The sequence below is a fragment of the Nannobrachium achirus genome (genome assembly GCF_963921795.1).
Source record: "Nannobrachium achirus genome assembly, chromosome: 13".
In the NCBI taxonomy this organism is placed as follows: Eukaryota; Metazoa; Chordata; class Actinopteri; order Myctophiformes; family Myctophidae; genus Nannobrachium; species Nannobrachium achirus.
Window position 1 is genome coordinate 36679448 of NC_137833.1, and position 19740 is coordinate 36699187.

Here is a 19740-nt window from a genome sequence, read left to right on the forward strand (position 1 = left end):
CTGCTTCCTGCTTGCTTTGTGTTCGTTTGAGCAGGAAGAGCCGTTTGTTATGGTGGCGGAGAACATTCTGGGCCAACCCAAAAGATACAAGGGATTCTCAATCGATGTGTTGGATGCCCTCGCCAAGATCCTGGGCTTCAAGTATGACATCTACCAGGTGGGAGACGGCAAGTATGGGGCAGCTCTCCCCAACGGATCCTGGAATGGCATGATCGGAGAGCTCATTGGCAAGGTCAGTCATTTGAAACCATGTCCAGTTCATGTTCAGATGTCAGTTTAGAACTAAAAGCATCACGATAATGCTCAGATACTGTAGATGAAAAATGTATTTGATGCTGTATAGACGGGTTTCTTGTTTACAAACATTGAGACTAAATGCACAGGTGACTGTATCATGTAATCAATTCCGTCCAATCCCCAAACCTGTTGTTTTGGGGAGCGCTGGTTTCATTGGCTAATTTTGGTACCGACCCTGCGCACGCATCTAGTTCTTATCAGTGTAACGTGGACCAGAAACCCGTCTATGGTCTTTGCTTTTAAGTACGGAGGTGCACCAGCATATAACAGTTTTTGAAGAAGATTGTTACTGTAGCCTTACGTATCTACAAGTGTCTTTAATGATTTGTAGCATAACTTGTGCATAGGAATAAATTGTGAGCCTGTGGGGAAAAAACATAATGGCAGTTTGGCAAGCGCCACTCTCCTTCTTGTAGAGTTCTTCGTCTCTGTACTAAATCCATTATTTTTCAATCAACTGGACACCTCCGGGTGAATTATCCTGCTTACTGTACACCAACCATGGCCAATGGCAAAAGATTGCAAATAAGGAATTCCCATTCATATATCATTTCATGTTAAAAATATATTAAATTGATTGATAGATGTTGGAAAGAAATATATTTCAGTAATTTTCCCTTCATATAGACCAGGGGTGGCAAACATAGGCTTGTGCATACATTTCTGAGCATTTAGAGAAAAAAAGGGGGTTCCAGTAATTCATTTTCAATGGGAGGCCGGCGGTTATTTTGGCCACGCAGAGAAGTTTAGGGCCAGCGAGGCCGGCAGGCGCAGTCCCGTGAAATCACTGTGCGCATGCTCGTTTGTGCATGCGTACGCGGGCAGCGAGAGCTGGATTGTGTTCAGATTTGTGAAATTAAAAAGGGGTTTAAAATGTAAAAATAATGTATTATTTTTTAAGTATTATTATTCACTGATATTTTCTGAATATTCCATTATTGTTCATTACTTAAAATAAAATAACTTGTATTATTGTACTGCATCAACATAATGTTTTGTAGCCATTTACACATTTTAGCAGAGACTGTATTAGGAATTGAATTATTCTATTATCAAATGGTTTATTCTTATTGGCACTTCTTAAACAATTAGCATCTCGTAACCAATTTCTTGGCTGCAACTGTAATACCAATAATGAATGTAGCTACCGGTATTTTACTTAATAATGAACACAATTTGTAAAATGATATAGGCCTACTGCTATACTACTAGCTATAGCAGTGACTGAGACAACAGGAAGAAAAACAGAGCAAACATGTGCACGAGTGTGCATGTCTTCCGATCCGTGACTGGTAGCACTGTTGCGGCCCTCATGAAGTCACCTTTCGTCCAATGCGGCCCTCACCCCAAAATGAGTTTGTCACCACTGATATAGACCTTATAATTTACCCTGTGGATAATGGGAGAAATGGCACGGTGGCACCCCATGTGAACTGTCAAAGCTGTCAGCCCTACAATCTCACGCTGATCTCGCTCAGGGGGGAAGCCTATCACTCTTCCTGTGACGGAGTGTCTCTGATTATGGCCCAAGTGAGCAGGGTGCTGTTTAACTCAACAATCGCAATGTGATTAGTGTCACTGGGTCTTTCCACAGCAGCAGGTGTCCACAGATATGCCTGTGCAAGATGGATGGTGTGTGCTTAGATGGAAAGAGAGAGAGATGAAAGCTAGGCATGCCAGTTGAAGGGACTCTTTTAAGAAAGCCGCGAGGGAGAGTCAACGGATGGGTGAACCACAGATCTGACCAGGGGGCTATCATTGCATATCAAATGAATGTATATTCATGGTCCAATGTCGCCCGCACCTGTCACTGTTGGAACCCAAATTCATCATATTCACCTTATGACACAGTGATTTATGTGGACCCTGATATTTTCTGACATAAAAATTACAAGGCACAATATCGTGGATATAATAAAGATTCAATTTCAGGATATATATATATATCGTCGATGTCGGGTGGGAACCTCGTATCTCCCAAGTTTCACATTTGTACGTTCTTTCGCAAAGTAAAGCCATGCTTCATCGTACAAGGCCGTGGCACAGAAGTAGTGAAAACAGCAGATCTACAAGCACACAACGCCTCGCGGTGCGAGGCGTTGTGTGCTTGTAGATCGGCTGTTTTCACTAGTTTAAATCATTTTTAAAATGATAAATGCAAAACTAACGGTTTTGGACATACAAGGTTTCCACCCGACAACGACGATATATATATATATATGTGCGTTGTGCTATGTGTGTGAGTTGATCCCTGAGAGATTCAATTTCAAGATTAAACCGCATGCATGTGAACTGAACATGCTAGATTCCATTACAAGATGAAACATCTAATGAGCACACAGCAGAGGATAGCAGCTGTGAGAATAAATGTGGGCTGTGTGCAAAGACGGTACTACTTCACAGATGCTCCCTCTCTCCCACCGCAGAGAGCAGACCTGGCCCTATCAGCCATCACCATCACACCGGAGCGAGAGAGCGTGGTGGACTTCAGCAAGCGCTACCTGGACTATTCGGTGGGCATCCTGATGCGCAAGTCAGAGGAAAAGATCAACATCTTCTCCCTGCTGGCTCCGTTTGACCTGGCAGTGTGGGCGTGCATTGCGGCCGCCATCCCCGTGGTGGGCATCATGATCTTCCTGCTCAGGCGCATCCAGTCGGTGCGCTCCCAGAATACTGCGGGGGGCCACCCGTCCGTCTCCACCTCACTGCAAAGCGCCATCTGGATCGTTTATGGTGCCTTCGTGCAACAAGGTGGGTGGGTGAGAAAAAGAGGGAGGGAGTGAGGGAGGGAGGTCTTTCTAAAGGCAATATATAGAATCAAAACATGCACAAAAAAGCCTGAACTACCACTGAATTCTAGATAGATCCCAGTATAAGGATATTTACAAAGTTACAGAGAAGTATGAAAACAGAGCAAAGAGCAAGGTACATTAAAGAAAGGGAACGAAGAATATATACATAAAGTGTCAAAAACAGTCAATGCTCAATTGCTCATAAGTGAAACAGACAACTTAAACAATAAAGCAAAAAAGCAATCCTTAAGCACAACTATCAATACACAAACAAAAGTGTCCATATCAGTCAATGGTCGGGTTTCCCAAAGCAATTTTTGCCCATTGTAGCTCACGCACGGTCGTAGAGACCAAGCCCCCGACCGTGACGGTCGAGGCTTGGTCTCTACGACCATGCGTGAGCTACGATGGGCTAAAATCGCTTTGGGAAACCCGGCCAATGCTAGTCAGTGCTACAAGTATTTCACCACCATGTCAAACACAAGCAAACTACTACTAGTGCCTAGGATTAATCATTTCATTCAGGGCATTTGCAAGATATACAGTAGATATAGTATACAGTACTCTAGTCTATACAGCATGGTTTTGTTTGGTAGAAATGGGAAGGATATATATATATTTTCAGAGATGCACATGAAACCGATAAGGTGGAAAAGTGCCTCTGCTAGTAGAATAACCGTGCCAACACAGTCACAAAAACACATCAACACATTTCTTTCTAAAGACTACACAGCCACAGGACTAGTGATACAGTTTCTGATATGACAGCCACCCTGGTGTTTCCTAAAGGTGCCCTTGTCTGGGAGAATATCATGCCTTTTGGCTCTGGTTGTGATCCAGGTATTTCCAATGCGGATAAATGACTAGCTCAGCAACTGACGTTAAAGCCTTGGCTACATTTATCAAAGTCTGGCACATTGCCCACCAGCCTTTTTGAGCCCAAAAGCGACTATATTTTAGGAAAAGCTGAATTCTGTCCATTTTTTTCTTTCTCGTTTCTGGCTCGCACGCCTCCACTGGCACTTATTGATTCACAAGGGCATAGCGTTTTCCATGGCGCAAGGCCCTTTGATATGGATCTGACTGCTGATGTTTAGCAAAGCATAGTTCAACGCCAGAAACTTGGCACGCACGTTTTCCCTGATGATTTGATAATTATATGCTGGCACGTGACCAAGCTTGGTTTTAAGGTGAGCGCAGAAGAGACTGACCTCCCCCACACATGCATGCTCACACAGATTTTCCTGAAAAGGCAGTTATCTAGCTTGGACAATGATTGCCCTTCCTTCATCCCATAAGGAGGTCAGGGAGACGTACCCTTTCGATTTGCCCTTCACTAATCAGTAACTAATCTGAACCTTGCCTGGAGAGCGTGTTGCCTTATAATCAGAGGCATTAATCAATCAATTACAGAGCTAACAGAACCTTGGGTCAAACGTGTGTGGTTGGATATAAGATCAAGATCCAAAGGTTTAACATCCAAAACCAGCCAAAACTCACATGCAGTGAGTTAAAGTGTACACATGACTGATGTCAAAGTATTATTCTGACAGGCTTTTCCCAGCTATTCTAATGGTGCAGAGACATTGACTGTGACACTTTAAGACAAATACGTTTCATTACCTTTCACTCTCACACATCTTTCAGAAGACATTTTCTGATCACTTAAATCCTCAAAATGAAAATGTATGCAGACTTTTTCTTTTTTAGGGGGTGGCATATTTGAGAGGAAGCGAGAAAGAAACAGAGCTAATGTGACAGGGAGATGGCGGAAATTAAGTAGATAATCAGTTGAACAGATCTGTTGCTGTCTCACAGAGCAAACAGATGGAATGTTTAAGATATGAAGGCTCGGGTGCTAAACAATGACACGAAAGAATGCAGATTAATGAGTACATTGCCAACACAGATTGAGAGATTTGGGATTTTGTTCAAATTCCAAGCATTGTATAGCCTCTTCTGTGGTTTACACATGGTACTGATTAGTAGGATCACCATAAAGTGTTCTGGAATTCACCCCAGATTAGAACATAAGGCTGTGCCTTAACCACTTGGTCAATACTGTGAGATGTCTCTAGAAGGTCCTAGACAAACACCGTGGCAGTATAAGCATACGGATTTGGATACCAATTTTATCCAATCAACCAATTAACTTGGAGAGCTTGTTTATCTTGTATCCTGCATGAGTTCACTCTGCTGATTGGATAACATTGGTATCCTGACCAGGCACATGCACACATCAAAGGGGGCTTGAGCCCTTGCCCTTTTATCTGTCTGTAAAAAGTGCCCTCTCCAGACCATGAATGCAGTTTTTACTATGGTGAAAGAAATGCAAATGCCCTCTTTCCATGCCATACCTGAAGGCAGCATTCAAGAGAATTGCCTTGTCCAAACTCTACTGAACTTGAATGCAACATCTTATGTTGAAAGAATTGCCCTCTCTGTTTGGAAATTCATGCCGTTACGCCTCATCTCCAGTATTGACTTGATAATGCTTAGTTCAGTGTGGTATCAAACACTGAAAATATCCGAGCTCCAAGCTCACAACGGGTCGTGCTGCAACGCGCTGTAAACTTGGAAGTCTTCTATTTTCGATATTTTCACCAAAAGGCCCTTTTAGAAATGTCAGCCCCGGCCCTGCCTCTCTAACATTCTCTGCACGTCCCTGATCCTGACCTGAAAATGTAAGAGCTGGATAGGGAGACGCCTATTACTGAACAAAACCTCTATAACAGTGAAAGGAATATAACGCAACAGGGAAACACCTTATGGGCTTTTCTCCACATACACACCCATTGTAACTTCAAACTTCATTTTAACCATGATAGATTCATAAAAAAAACATATTACCATCCTAATACGTGAGCAGGCCGTGTTTTTTCAATAACTTTTTTCATTTATTTTTTATAATTATTTGGGAAAATGGAAAAAAACACGGCCTGCTCACGTATTAGGAGGGTAATATGAGTCACCAGAAAGAATAATGGGTGTTTTCAATTAATCTATCATGGTTAAAATGAAGTTTGAAGTTACAAGGTAAAGGGTGTTCATAAAAGCCTGATTAGACGATAAAATTACCAAAGGTTTTTTTGAAAGTGAAATATCCCTTTAACACTTGTTTTAACAAAAATATATAACTTGAGGATTTTACTGTCTATTTTGCTTGCAGATGCATGTTTCTATTATTTGTGCCTAGTATACCCATACTGTACCCGTGGGTGTTTGTACCTGTGTTTCAGCAGGCAGTGACTCCATTCTGGGATCTGTGGCCCTGCGGATCGTCATGGGCAGCTGGTGGCTCTTTACGCTCATCGTGTGCTCCTCCTACACGGCCAACCTGGCGGCCTACCTCACCGTGTCACGCATGGACAACACCGTGCGGTAAGGCTCACCGTCCTCGTCAGTCAAACACTGAATTACAGTTTGTTTAGATTTACTTAACTGTTTAAACCATATATAAATTATATATATATATATATCACTGTCCGGCAGAAACCTTGTATCTCCAAGTTTCAAATGTATACGTTTTTTCATAAAGTAAAGCCCAGCTCCGCCATACAAGACTGTCGCACAAGACTAGTGAAAATAGCTGATCTACAAGCACACAACGCCTCGTGGTGCGAGGCGTTGTGTGCTTGTAGATGGGCTATTTTCACTAGTTTAATTCATTTTTGGACATACAAGGTTTCCACCCGACAACGACGAATATATTGTGTTTTGATAGGCGCTCCTGGCTCTGTCCGGGCTCTGAAGCGTGGCCTACGTCTGGCCTACATCTTGGCACAAATCGGTCAAAGTTTGTTGTGTGTCCAGGCCTCCAGGGTCACATTGACCAAGCTTAATCGAAAAAATAGCACCGCTCCCTTCACACTAGGTGTGATTTTTTTTTTGTAACCCTAGCCTGTAGCCTGTTCTTCTGCATGTGTTACACCCTCCCACTGAAACTGCTCACTATAAGGTGAAAAGCGTCACGGTGACCCCATTTGTTGTAATGGATGAAGGACCTGGCTCTTTTTGTCTCATGGTGATCATAAGTACCCATCTCAGGCTTGTCAAGAGCAAATCAAATGTACTGTTATATCATGTTTCCTGGCTCAAAGGGTGCCCAAAGTAGTAGAGCCAGTCTGATGCCAGATTTCTGGGTCAGATGCCGCTACAGTTTGTGTGAAAACGGTAAAACATTTTCGCCTATAATAACCTGCCCAGAATAGATACTGTACGTATGCCAGGTTGAAAGGGATTAAAAGTCGGAACACATTGGCTGCATAATTGTTGATAATGATGTCGTCAAAAAAGTAAAATAATGGACGATATACTGTACAGTATCAGACAGACCAATACACTATATCGGTCTGGCTCTATAAAGTAAGTTATTACTACTTGCCTGGGGCAAGCAGTAAAATGTTAAGTGACTTGGCCAGTCACTTCTCATTTATAAAAAATGCACATATTGCTCCCTGCAACACCACTCTTTGGATTAAAACAGTTTTAGCCCAGCTGCCACCAAACAGTCATGTAGCCTGTCATCTACACCGTAGAGCTGAAATTGTGTCAGGAGAAACATTGGGTCTTTATTTAATTTTTTTAAAGGTATAAGTACAATATTACCCTGTAGTACCAATACTATGTTGTATAGTTTGCGCATTGAACAATAACCGAACATAAACAAGCTCGCTGCCTTGTACTGCCGGTGTTGCACTGAAATTGGTAGCCTACCCTGGTCTGCTTTTATATAGCACCTTTTCCCAAAGCATTTTGCACCTGCGTGTGGGTGTATGTATGGATTACATTCACACATTCACACACTGACGGCGGAGGCAACTGGGTTCGGAGTCTCACTCGAGGACACTTATAATGTCAGGAGGAGTGAGGATCAGAGAAGGACATGATATTGTTGTAAGAGAGTAAATCTTGTATTCTAATTCCATGTAAAAACTTTTACAAGCTGCATAGCTTTTTATAATATGCACTCAACCTTCAAGAGGCCTCAAAGCCCAGTTTTCTGTCTATGGATTGAAACATGGCCCAGCTGCTATACAGAATACATAATTCAAAGTAAGAACACCTTATTTTGAGTTTCATACTCTTCCAAGTTTCTCTTAGAAAAGATATATTTTTACTGTGGCCGTATATAAAGAAACAAAATAATATGTGTTATACACACTACACAGTTTAGTTTATTATGTGTAATTGCATAATAAATGGCGGTATTTTCACTACAGGGACAAGTGCTATAGCGCACACCAAAGATTCCTCTCTGTCTTGTTACATTGTGTTATATGCTTTCCAATAATTTCTGAGCCACTACCTAACAAGTGCATGGGTTCTCTTCAGTCCAAATGTTATTTGGCAGTAAATCCAATTTGGTTCCCTCTATCTCTCTCCCTCTCCCCAAAGGGTAGAAAAATAGGTATTTGATTACATTGAGTCGGTCTACCTCTGAGCAAATAGCCACATGTGGACATGGAAGGAACGAGATGGAATGCTAAGCAGCAGCTGGGTTACGTGTGCGTGCGTGCGTGTGTGCGTGCGTGCGTGCACACAATCTATGTGTACCTGGGTGTTATACCCTGACAGTTGTGTGCACATGAACACATAATGTTTCTTATTTTATCTTTTACAAGACCTGAGCAGCAGTGTGCAGCAGCAGAGACAATTGACTCAATGACATTTAAATCAATCTGAATAACTAAATCAGTGTCATATTTTGATGGGCCTGTGTGTGTGCGCGAGTGCGTGCACGCGTGAGTGAGTGTGTGCGTGTGTGCTGCAATATTTACTAGAGACATGATAGAAGGATTGTTGACTGGACATAATATTAAACACAGTGTGTTCCATCTCCTTCAAGAATGAGTAAACATTCCTGCTTAAATTCCCTGTTAAAACAATGCAGTGTTGTATGTGTAGCAAATAAACCAGATGTTGTAATGCAGTGGTTCTCAAAGTGGATTCCAGGGACTCTGTGGGTTCCTTTAGGGGTCTAGGTCTAAATTGACTCATACAAGTCTTTAACCCTGACAGTGTACAAATGGAACCAAATTAACCCAGTTCATTTGGTTCCATTTGTACACTGGAACCAAATGGAACCAAATTAACCTGTTAGGGTTCATTTGGTTCCATTTGTACACTGTCAGAGTTAAGGGGAGACCTAGATATTTGAAAGTTTGAGAAACACTGTTGTAATAGTGCTGTAAAGAAATTACCCTTTTGGGTGGGCTATACTTTTGACCAAAGCTTGGAGGAATGAGAAAGGTTGGATATGAAATGATTCCTCACTAAGGAGGAATCATTCCTCCTTTGTGAGGAATCATTTCATATCCAACCTGTCTCGCAGTTTGGATATGAAATCTATATCCAAGCTGTCTACATTTAATGTAGACTGCTTGTGTTTTCAGTGTCTAATGTCTATATGATTCTACGGGGTCGGGTTTGCTGCACCTCTTTCAATCTTGGTTAGACCATTATAGTTAATGAACAAAGGGGTGAGGCTTGAACCCAATATATTGATCTGGTCTTCTCAAAGGCGACAGTAAGATGTCAAGACTAGAAGAACAAGAGAGACTTCTAAAAGAAGTGGGTGTCTCCCAGGTAGATGTTCCTAGTGCATTTACAATATAGTATATAATATAATACTAATATAATATAATAGTGACACTATCATACTGGTGAGTATAAGATAGGACATTCCTTTATGCAGAAATAAAAAGATGAATGGAGATACATTTTTTTTTCTCTGACAGCAACATAATGATACTGTATTATCTGGGATGGTTTTCTAACAGTGGTGCAGTATACGCAATGTGACAGCTTTGCCCTATTTGTCACCCCCAGGTTGGGAATCACACTTGATTTATGTTAAATCTATAGACCGGTCAACAGTGCATGTACAAAAGAAGCCACAGTACACACACAGCCTCAATATATAGCTTTAAGAAATGAGCACGGTATATCCCACACATAATGAATGACTGGCCCATACCTTCAGCTGTCAGAATGAACTGTAATTCTCTCTCTCTCTCTCTCTCTCTCTCTCTCTCTCTCTCTCTCTCTCTCTCTCTCTCTCTCTCTCTCTCTCTCTCTCTCTCTCTCTCTCTCTTTCTCTCTCTCTCTCTCTCTCTCTCTCTCTCTCTCTCTCTCTCTCTCTCTCTCTCTCTCCCTCTCTTTATTTTTCTACGGCAACACCAGATAGACTGCTAATTAAATGACGGAATTAGCCTAACATTGTTATCTCAAGATGAGCCATTCGATTCTCTCACCTTTTAGGTAATTGGATGGAAGCCAGTCTTGGCTACATGTACAGACATTTCAGTGCTGTCCACATGTGCCAATTTACTGAAAGGATGAAGCAAACGCACGGATCGACATGTCAAGCATCAACTAAACAACAGTCAGGGAGGCAGCTAATCTTCACAGTAGATTGGTATTCAAATGCTCTTGAAAGTGAACCCTAATTGGAAGCATGTCATAACATTTGGTTTGAAAAGAAAACAAAAAAAAAACAGAAGACATTATTGTGTGAAATTGGAAATTGCCAATTATCTCTGCAGGACGTATGCCTTGCAGCATTGAGCACTGGTGAGCCTACATTACATCATTATGCCCGCATACAGTAGCTTAGAACATCCACATCTATTTACATGCAAGACTTTAACTGGAGCGATATTAATTAGTCTGAGTCTTATACCCTGGTTGAGGCTGCACCAGAATAATTTGTAGCTGTATAAGATCATAATCAATACTTAATGTAAGGTTAATGAAGTCACCCATAAACCACTTGAACCCAGCGGAAATAGCAGATCTACAAGCTTGTTTGTTTGTAGATCTGCTATTTTCTGCGAAGAGATTTGGTGTAGAGGGAAAAAAGGAGGGGACAAAGCATAGACCCCTGGGGGATGTCGCTCAACGGAAGTATAAAGGGTTTAAGTGGTTAAAACTGCTCTTGATTCCTTACTGCACTATGATGCGATGATATTGGCACTGTCTGTGGGTATTACTTTTCTAGCTAGATTCAAGAAAACATTTTGCTTGGGGATTTATTGCAGTTGCAACTTTAACGCAACAGCTAGGTTTGTGAGTGCAGTTTGGAGTTCAGCCCACTTTGTTTGAATTTAATCCCCATGCTTTGCAGTGCAGTAACATACTGGGTTAATAAGCCTCACGGTCCAATGGGGGATTTTTTTATTTTATTCCTCACTCTTGCAACAGTGAAAAAAATAAAATAAAAAGCAAATCTAATCCTCCAAAACCACCTACTGCCTCGTCTTAACTATTTTTTAAAACATTCTATCAATGTCCTGATGGAATTGTCTTAATTTACACCATCCCCATGACTGTGGGTTGTATTTTGTTGTGTACCTGATCCATATTTGAATTGCAGCAATTAAGGAATACATAGATTTTCTTACTTTGTTTAACAAGCTCTCCGATAATGATCCGGCACCTCTACAGTATGTGCGTCAGTGATTGCACTGCATTTAGCAGAGAACAAGGACCTTTGTTATGTCAAGACCTTGCACATAAGTACACGAAGCAAATGCCCAATTATAGTTTTTCCACAATCACATTGATTTTAATTTCAGAACCTTGGGGTAATTTTTTAAAACCTTAGATAATAATGAATAGTTCAATTATTTTAAAACGCTGAAGACTTTTCAGTTGCTTCAACAATAAACAAAAACCAGTGATCGTCCATTCAGTGAACCAAGTCAATTTGATTCAGTATTGTGCTTTTTACTCCATTATTTAAAAGCTTTAGCTACAAGTTATAGATTTAGATTAGCACTGCTGACCAATTTGGGTGGTGTATCCAAGGTTTTGAAAATTGAGAACAAATGTGAAAATATGTCTGAAGTCATCAAAAAGTATAACTCTGTGTGTTAGGCCTACTAGTTTGCAAACCATGGGGATAAAATTCAAACATAGTAGACTGAATTCCAAACAGCGTTCGGGTGTTTCACTTTCACTAGGCATTTCTTTTCCTTTTAAATCTGGCAAGCTAGAAAATCATAGATATTGGTAACCATTGTAACCAGAGACGCAAATTATTGTGTCGATTAGAGTTGATAAATGTGACTTAGGGCAACCCACTCAACCACGGTAAGAATCAGACTAATTATGTAAAAGAATGCATGGGTGAACATCAATCAGTTATCTACAGTACCTGTGTGAAAAAACAAAAAACAAATTATCAGCCATGAACATTGTGTTAATTGCCTGCCAAAGCATTGCTGCATACAGTTCCTAATGGAAAAATGTACAGATAAAGATTTGTATTGCGTACCCTTTCTCTGGAGCTTTTCTTTTGTTTTTAATTGGGAGAAAATGTTATATTTTCACTTGTACCATTCTCCCCAAAAAGAAAACAAATAGCTTTTCTTACTTTTTTTTCTCTCTCTCGCACTTTTACTGCAATCACAATGTTTCTGTCAAGTCTCACAAACCAGCCCGGTCTCTCCAGGTCCTTCCAGGACTTGTCCAAGCAGGTGGACCAGGTGTATGGGACAGTGAGGGACTCTGCCGTCTATGACTACTTCCGGGCCAAAGGCACCAACCCTCTGGAGCAGGACAGCACCTTCGCTGAGCTTTGGAGGACCATCAACAAGAACAATGGCCATGAGAACTCTGTCTCCAGCGCCTCTGACGGTATCAAAAAGGTTAGGGCCAATATTACTAGTTCTTGGTCAACGTTCTGGAGCAAAAGTCAAACTGTCCTGATTTTAACCATTATATATTTTTCCAACGGCTATGTTCCATTCGCAGCCTGGGCACTTGCCTCATTATCTATAAAACAACATAAAAACTGTGCTGAAAGGTTGCAATCAGTAGGGTCCAAATACATGTGAAAGACTACTTCCTGATTTTTAGATGTTAGACTTGATGGCCATTGTCCTTGTTTGCTGTTTATGGCAATGAAACTAGCTTGACTATACTCCTGTTTGCATGCTAGTATACGATAGGAGCAGTGGGACAATTGCAGGCAAAATGTCAAAGACTCAAGACTCAATGTCGGCAGGGCTGTTGCAGGGCAGCTGAAACCCTGCCCAAAAATTGGGAGTCATATGTAGACCTGTCATAGATGACAGGCTGACAACATCAACTATGAGGTCAACTTTGGGGCCTAGGCAGAGATCCACATTGGACTACATTGGAATTTATATGTGGAGCCCAAGATCCACATCATTTCCTAGTTTCCCTGTGATTCATTATTTGATCACTTGATGACCCGCTCCACAGAACAACACCACACTGTTTTGCCATAGCTCTTTTTTAAGCATCTGCACCTCTAGCAATGCATCTCGGGGCAATCACCCCCTAATGTTGTTGTTTTTATAGAATAGACTGTAATAATCATCAACAATGTGGGGAGATGCAGCTTGAGTGAAGAAAATGAGGCATAGCCTCAGACATTGGGTCATAATGACTAATTTAATATGGTCAATGTTATATCTTTCTGCTTTATATACCATTACCTGAAATGAATCTTCTAAAACATTCAACATTCTTATTTATTTATTTATTTTTTGCATTTGAATAAGGCTTGATTTATAGTTATACAGGCAGTTTCAAACACTGAACATAACCAAAGTAAAAGCTCACAATGTGTCTGCGTTGCTTATAAATCAGTAGGATTGGTGGGTGACTTAAAGGGATATTTCACTTTCATTTGACTTCATTTTACTTTTTGCATATGAATAAGGCTTGATTTATAGTTATACAGGCAGTTTCACGCACCGAACATAACCAAAGTAAAATCGCACAATGTGTCTGCGTTGCTTATAAATCAGTAGGATTATAAATCAGGCTTAAGAGCAACTCAAGGGGAATTTGCAATCCAGAATGTCTGAATTCATAAAATTGGTGGGTGACTTAAAGGGATATTTCACTTTCATTTGACTTCATTTCACTTTAAAATGACGATTGAAGTTACGGTTTTGTATTGGAATGGGGCGTGTCTGATAAATTGAATATCAGACGTCTAAATACTGAATCAAGCACCTTGAAAACTGTCCGGGGTGCTCACAAAAACATGAGTAGACAATAAAATGACCCCAAACATGTTTGAAAGTGAAATATCCCTTTAAATCACTTCGGGTACTTAAATTAGCAATTGAGTCGAGTTGAAAATCCAGTTTGACACATCTTGCCACAATAGACAGAATCAACCATTATTTCACATTAAAGATGGAGAATGTAATTATGTGAAACTTGTCCAGACACAGGCATGCAGGCTGACACTGTGTCATTAATAGTGCACAGATTCACTGAGGTGTTGGACTGCATTCTTAATCTCTTCAAATGTTAAACAGTTTTAATTGTTCTTGATTGCCACAAGCTCAGCATTCTATGGGAATTCATATTTTATATGCTATGTCTCTTTCCCTTTTGGCCCCATAGCTTTTACACACCCGCACGCACACGCGCGTGCGCGCGCGCGCGCGCACACACACACACACACACACACACACACACACACACACACACACACACACACACACACACACACACACACACACACACACACACAGAAGACTGAAGAATCCTCCAAACTACTAAGACGCCTCAGGGCGACATGCAACCTTGCCCTAAAGGGCGAGGTTGTTCCAATTCTTGGCCATCTGGCCAGTAATGTATATCGCACCAGTTACCCATTTAAGGAGACCCCTGCATGATAATCAACAATGTTATATCAAAACATGCCCATATATGGGCATTACCAAATATGGGCATTCCCAGATATGTCCTTAATATTGATGATATTGGGACAGCAATCTCAATATATGGGCATAAAACGTATGTTAATTAGTAAAGCCAAGCAAGGGCCTGGGTTTGATGCCTGGGGTTCTCCACATATGGGCATAAGGGGGTACCCTAACAGGGCATCATCTGGGAATGCCCATACTGTATATGGAAATTGTATTTATTTTATCCTTTATTAATATATATCCATATACATATATGTACTTAATATTAACGAAGGAGTCTAAATCAGAGTAAAGCAGGCTCTTGGGCCAGTTAGGGCCTGGGATTGATGACATCGTGAAATCTCCATATATGGGCATAAAAGGGATTTTGTTTCTGGTAATGCCCATATATGGACCCTTATCCTTTATTAATAATAATATGTATCCATATACATACAATATATTTTATGCCCATACATGGAGATCCCTATCTGCAGCCACACAGATATAGGCCATGGCTTGGCCATCTGGCCAGTGATATATATCGATGACATCAGGGATCTTCATATATGGGCATAAAAGAGATTCTGAGGAATACCCATATAAGGACTTTTACATAGGTGATGTCACCTGTCATATCACCTGTGATGTCCCAGTGACAAGCCAACCAACCAACCCATAGACTGTAGACATGTGTACTGACTGACTGACTGACTGACTGACTGACTGACTGACTGACTGACTGACTGACTGACTGACTGAAGCTGCAACATTTCTCATGGCCATGGTATAACAAATTATATTCAGTGAAGTCTAGATAATATACACACTTGTCTTTGAACCACCTTATTATTTAAAGAGCTAATTGCATGGTGTGTACTGTAGACAGTCCAATTGCACTTTTCAGTTTACCTCCAGTTCCAGGCAAGTTTGACTGAGCCTTTTATTCAAGAATGGGGAAAAACAGACTTAATCATTACTTGATTGCAGAGCTCTTCATCGCCAATGAAGCAGCATAATTAGCAGCATTATGCATTTCATTACAACTTCAGCATGATTTGAAGGGAAATAAATGACACCCTGCCATGTGCTGCTATTCCAGGCATTGGTTTGAACTGTGTGTGCGATCGACAGAGAGAGACAGAGAGTGAGGGAGAGAGGGAGGAGAGGTAGATCTATTTTTAAATCCTGATGCCTGTCTTAAAGCAGCTGAACTCTCAGGACATTGAGCTGTTCAAATGGCCTGTTCACAGATTTCCTCACCGACAGCACAGCATTACCTTGGAAGACACTAGAGACATGGACAGGAGGACAGGCAGAACAAAAAACAAGCTCACGCTCCAAAAGCATTTCAGACAGTCAGAGGTCGACCTTGTCCTAGAGATTCCTACTGGGAGAGCCCAAGGCTAGAACATACATGACATGTGTCTAGAATGCTACACACTTAAAACAATGATGCTAAGAAAAAAAAAAAGCTAAACTTATTCCGAACAAGTGTTAACGTTTTTTAGGCCTGATTTACAGCTTTGCCTCTTCAGGGCTAACAACTGTCATGCATTATGCGTTAAATAATTATGAAAAACTTTTGGGTTTCAATTCATGTCATGTCAGACATTTCTGATTGTTCTTGCAGTCACTAGCCTACACCATGCATGAATAAATTAACACATAATTAAACATAATTAAATTCATACACTACAATATATAGGTTCTATGTCCGTTATCTCCCTCACACAATGGAGAGAGATAATTTCAACGATGCCTGAACTAAATTAAAGATGGTTTGTTTAAAGTGTATTGGCATTGTCAACTGTCAGGTGTCCTGTTTGATAACAGGCTGTACATTTCTCAGTGGAATAGTAGGGAGACACTACCTCCAACCACTGCAGCTGCTACAGCATTTCATCACTGTCGGGGGGGAAACCTTGTATTTCCAAGTTTCACATTTGTATGTGTTTTTCCTTAAGTATAAAGCCCTGCTTCATCATACAAGACTGTCGCACAAAACTAGAGAAAATAACAGATCTACAAGCACACAGTGCCTCGCACTGCAAGGGGTTGTGTGCTTGTACAGGTACCGGTAGATCGTCTATTTTCACTATTCTTTAAATATTTTTAAAAGCGATAAATACAACACGGTTTTGGACAGACAAGGTTTCCTCCCAACAACAATTTGTATTATCATACAGATATAGTCAAGTCTTCATTAAAAAGTCCTGGATTGCAGATTTGATTAATACATTATTACATACATAATCTAAAACACTTAAGCTTTCTGAAAGTTGCCTGCCTTGTTCTCTATATCAAAGTGGAGCGCTGGGCATGACCTGTCCACCGCTGAGTAAATGTTGTGCTTTTTCTTGCTTTAAAGAGCTTGAAGTAGCAACAGAGATATACTGTCAGGGACAATTTGATGGATCGATTATCATGATCAAGATGTCATAGTTTCCAATTACGTATCCATGCATATGTTGTCTGTATCCAGACACGCGTGCAGAATCCTAATGGTCTTTCAGAGAGTTGTGTTCAAGCAAATGTGTGTGTCTGTGCATGTGTGCGGGTACTGTTGTACTGTCCAGGTGAAGAGCGAGTCCTTTGCGTTTCTGTGGGACATGGCGGTGGTGGAGTACGCAGCACTGACAGATGATGACTGCACACTGACAGTGACGGGGAACAGCCTGAGCACCAGGGGCTACGGCATGGCCCTGCAGCATGGCAGCCCTTACCGAGACCTTTTCTCTCAGAAGTAAGTATCACAGCATGGGCGTTACATTACTACTTTTTTTCAGCAAAGCCACATCTCCCCTTCTCTAACCACTTCCAACCTGTGTCCCTATTTTGGCCATGTCATTATAGACAAAAATCTTCAAAATATGAATTTTCTTCCCCCACGAAAACGAAGGGTTTAAGGGGTTAAACTACATTTTCACATAGTGGCACATGGAATAGCTACCTCGCATCCCGTATCTTACAAAAAATGCGAGAAGTCTCTGCGTGTGTGTGTATATGTAATCCGCGTATCTCGAGAACCGTTCGTCCCACCGGCTTCAGATTCGGCACGCGCGTTCCCCGCCGCTGCGCGGAGTGCAGTGCCTGGCCTCGGCCCGACCCGATGCGTGGTTCTCCCGAACCAGTGCAAAACGTTTGGAATCTCCGTATGCGGAACTGATTGTTGACATCAGGCTGTTCTGGTGGAAATCGGCGCAAGCACTGACTCATTATGACATCACTTCATAAAAGGCTCTGACATCATGTACTGTACAGGTCCTATGACAACAGGTATAATGAGGTTTACATTAAAGGGCGGGGCTTTCATTCCCTATTTACATCGTTCCCGAGTTGGCCAGGTTGCCGACTAGACGCTCGGCCGGCCGAGCTTCTAGTATTGTTAAATTAGTGAATGTGTTGATCTTACAGTTTGCTAACTGAAGTCTAGATGGAATAAATTAAGGAAAGAAGAAGTCCTGACACGTGCGTAAATATGTCCTGTTTTCGAACAAATTACATTAGTCTTATTTTCTTTTATTGTCTGGACGCAACAGAAAGTGTTGTTAACGCAGGCCTATTAGATACTGTATATCAGCATCCAGAGCATGTTGTCACCATGACAACTTTTGTAAAGTTTGTGTTGGCTAATGAATTGCTCATTGATTTTCAGGCATCTGTTTTTGGATTGATGTGCAGCCATCAGTATGGTATCTCTTTTGAAGATTTCTTTGAAAAGTTATCTGAGAAGTACAATGCAAATTAAATTTGCATTGCACTTCTCAGAGACAGTAAGAAATCCTATTCGTCCAATTTAAGCACAAGCATCTATATTTTGTTGAATGGAGTCCCTCAGGGGCCGGTATACCTTTTCCGCTCTACACAAAATTGTATTATTCATATTCGTGGTTGCTATAGGCAACACACTACTGTATGCTTCACTTGACATCACAATATACTGTATATAACACAATATATAGCCTAATATAAATGGTTGCTATTCAAGGATATCAACGGAAACAAGCCTCGTCTTACCCGAGCTTCCTTTTAGTTGACCCTGTATCAGTGAACTGTACTGTCATGAAACTGTACCTTTTCCTATGCAAAACTTCTAATAAATACTTCAATCAATCAATCAATAGGAAACACACTGTTGTTCTAGGTCAGAGAATTCTTTGCCAGTAAAGTGAACCTGCTTTTTGTTAACCTGACTGATGTTATCTGGGTTGTAAAGATGAATATCTTGGCCAATATAATGTCCAATCAGACAGGATTGGTCATGCTTGACTTGACATCATAATTGCGACCGTAAGGTCATCAGTAACACCTCAATGTCTATAGCTTAGATTGTGACATCACATAGTTGACCAATGACCAAGACAGCCTGTTATGGCAATCACATATGGAGATCCCTTATGTGATCAATATTAAGCCCATATTTGGCAATGCCATATATGGACGCTCCATATGGCCAAGATATGGCCAAGACAGAATTCATTTGCAAATCAAGACTGCAGACTATCGTCACCTGGATCTCCATATATGAAGATCACGACACTGACCTCATCAAACCCTGGATATCCATACATGGAGATGACTGGATCATCACCTAGATCTCCATACAGTGGGTTACAACATTTAGCGTCGCCAAGTCTAAAATGACACCTAGAGGTGTCAAGAGGTGCCTAGAGGTACCTCTGTCAAACACGCCTCCAAATTCTTAGCCGCGCCCCCTAGAAATGTGATATTTTATTTCAACGTGTAGTGTGGCTGTTCAGCCACGGGGTGGCGATTCTTCAATATGAGTCGACTATTCGAGTCTATTACTTGTTGGTTACTTGTTATCTCTACCTGCATTGTGAGCTTGTAAATAGTTTCTTTTCAAGTTATTTTTGCACTCAAATTGTAATTATTTGTTTAACCCATTTAGGCCTAGGATTATTGACTGCTTTAACTATTGAAAAATAGCAAATATACAAGCACAT

At 41.0% G+C, this 19740-nt stretch overlaps 1 protein-coding gene across 1 annotated transcript in view; it reads left to right on the plus strand.

Annotated features, from left to right (window-relative positions):
• grid1a (glutamate receptor, ionotropic, delta 1a) overlaps positions 1 to 19740 on the plus strand; it is a gene marked incomplete at both ends in the record, with an annotated part of 460593 nt that overhangs the window by 428237 nt on the left and 12616 nt on the right. The window contains 5 exons of the mRNA XM_080739942.1: positions 35 to 232; positions 2724 to 3052; positions 6336 to 6470; positions 12547 to 12742; positions 17350 to 17516. Of these exons, the coding sequence (XP_080596068.1) occupies positions 35 to 232; positions 2724 to 3052; positions 6336 to 6470; positions 12547 to 12742; positions 17350 to 17516 (1025 nt within the window). The remainder of the gene's footprint in view (positions 1 to 34; positions 233 to 2723; positions 3053 to 6335; positions 6471 to 12546; positions 12743 to 17349; positions 17517 to 19740) is intronic.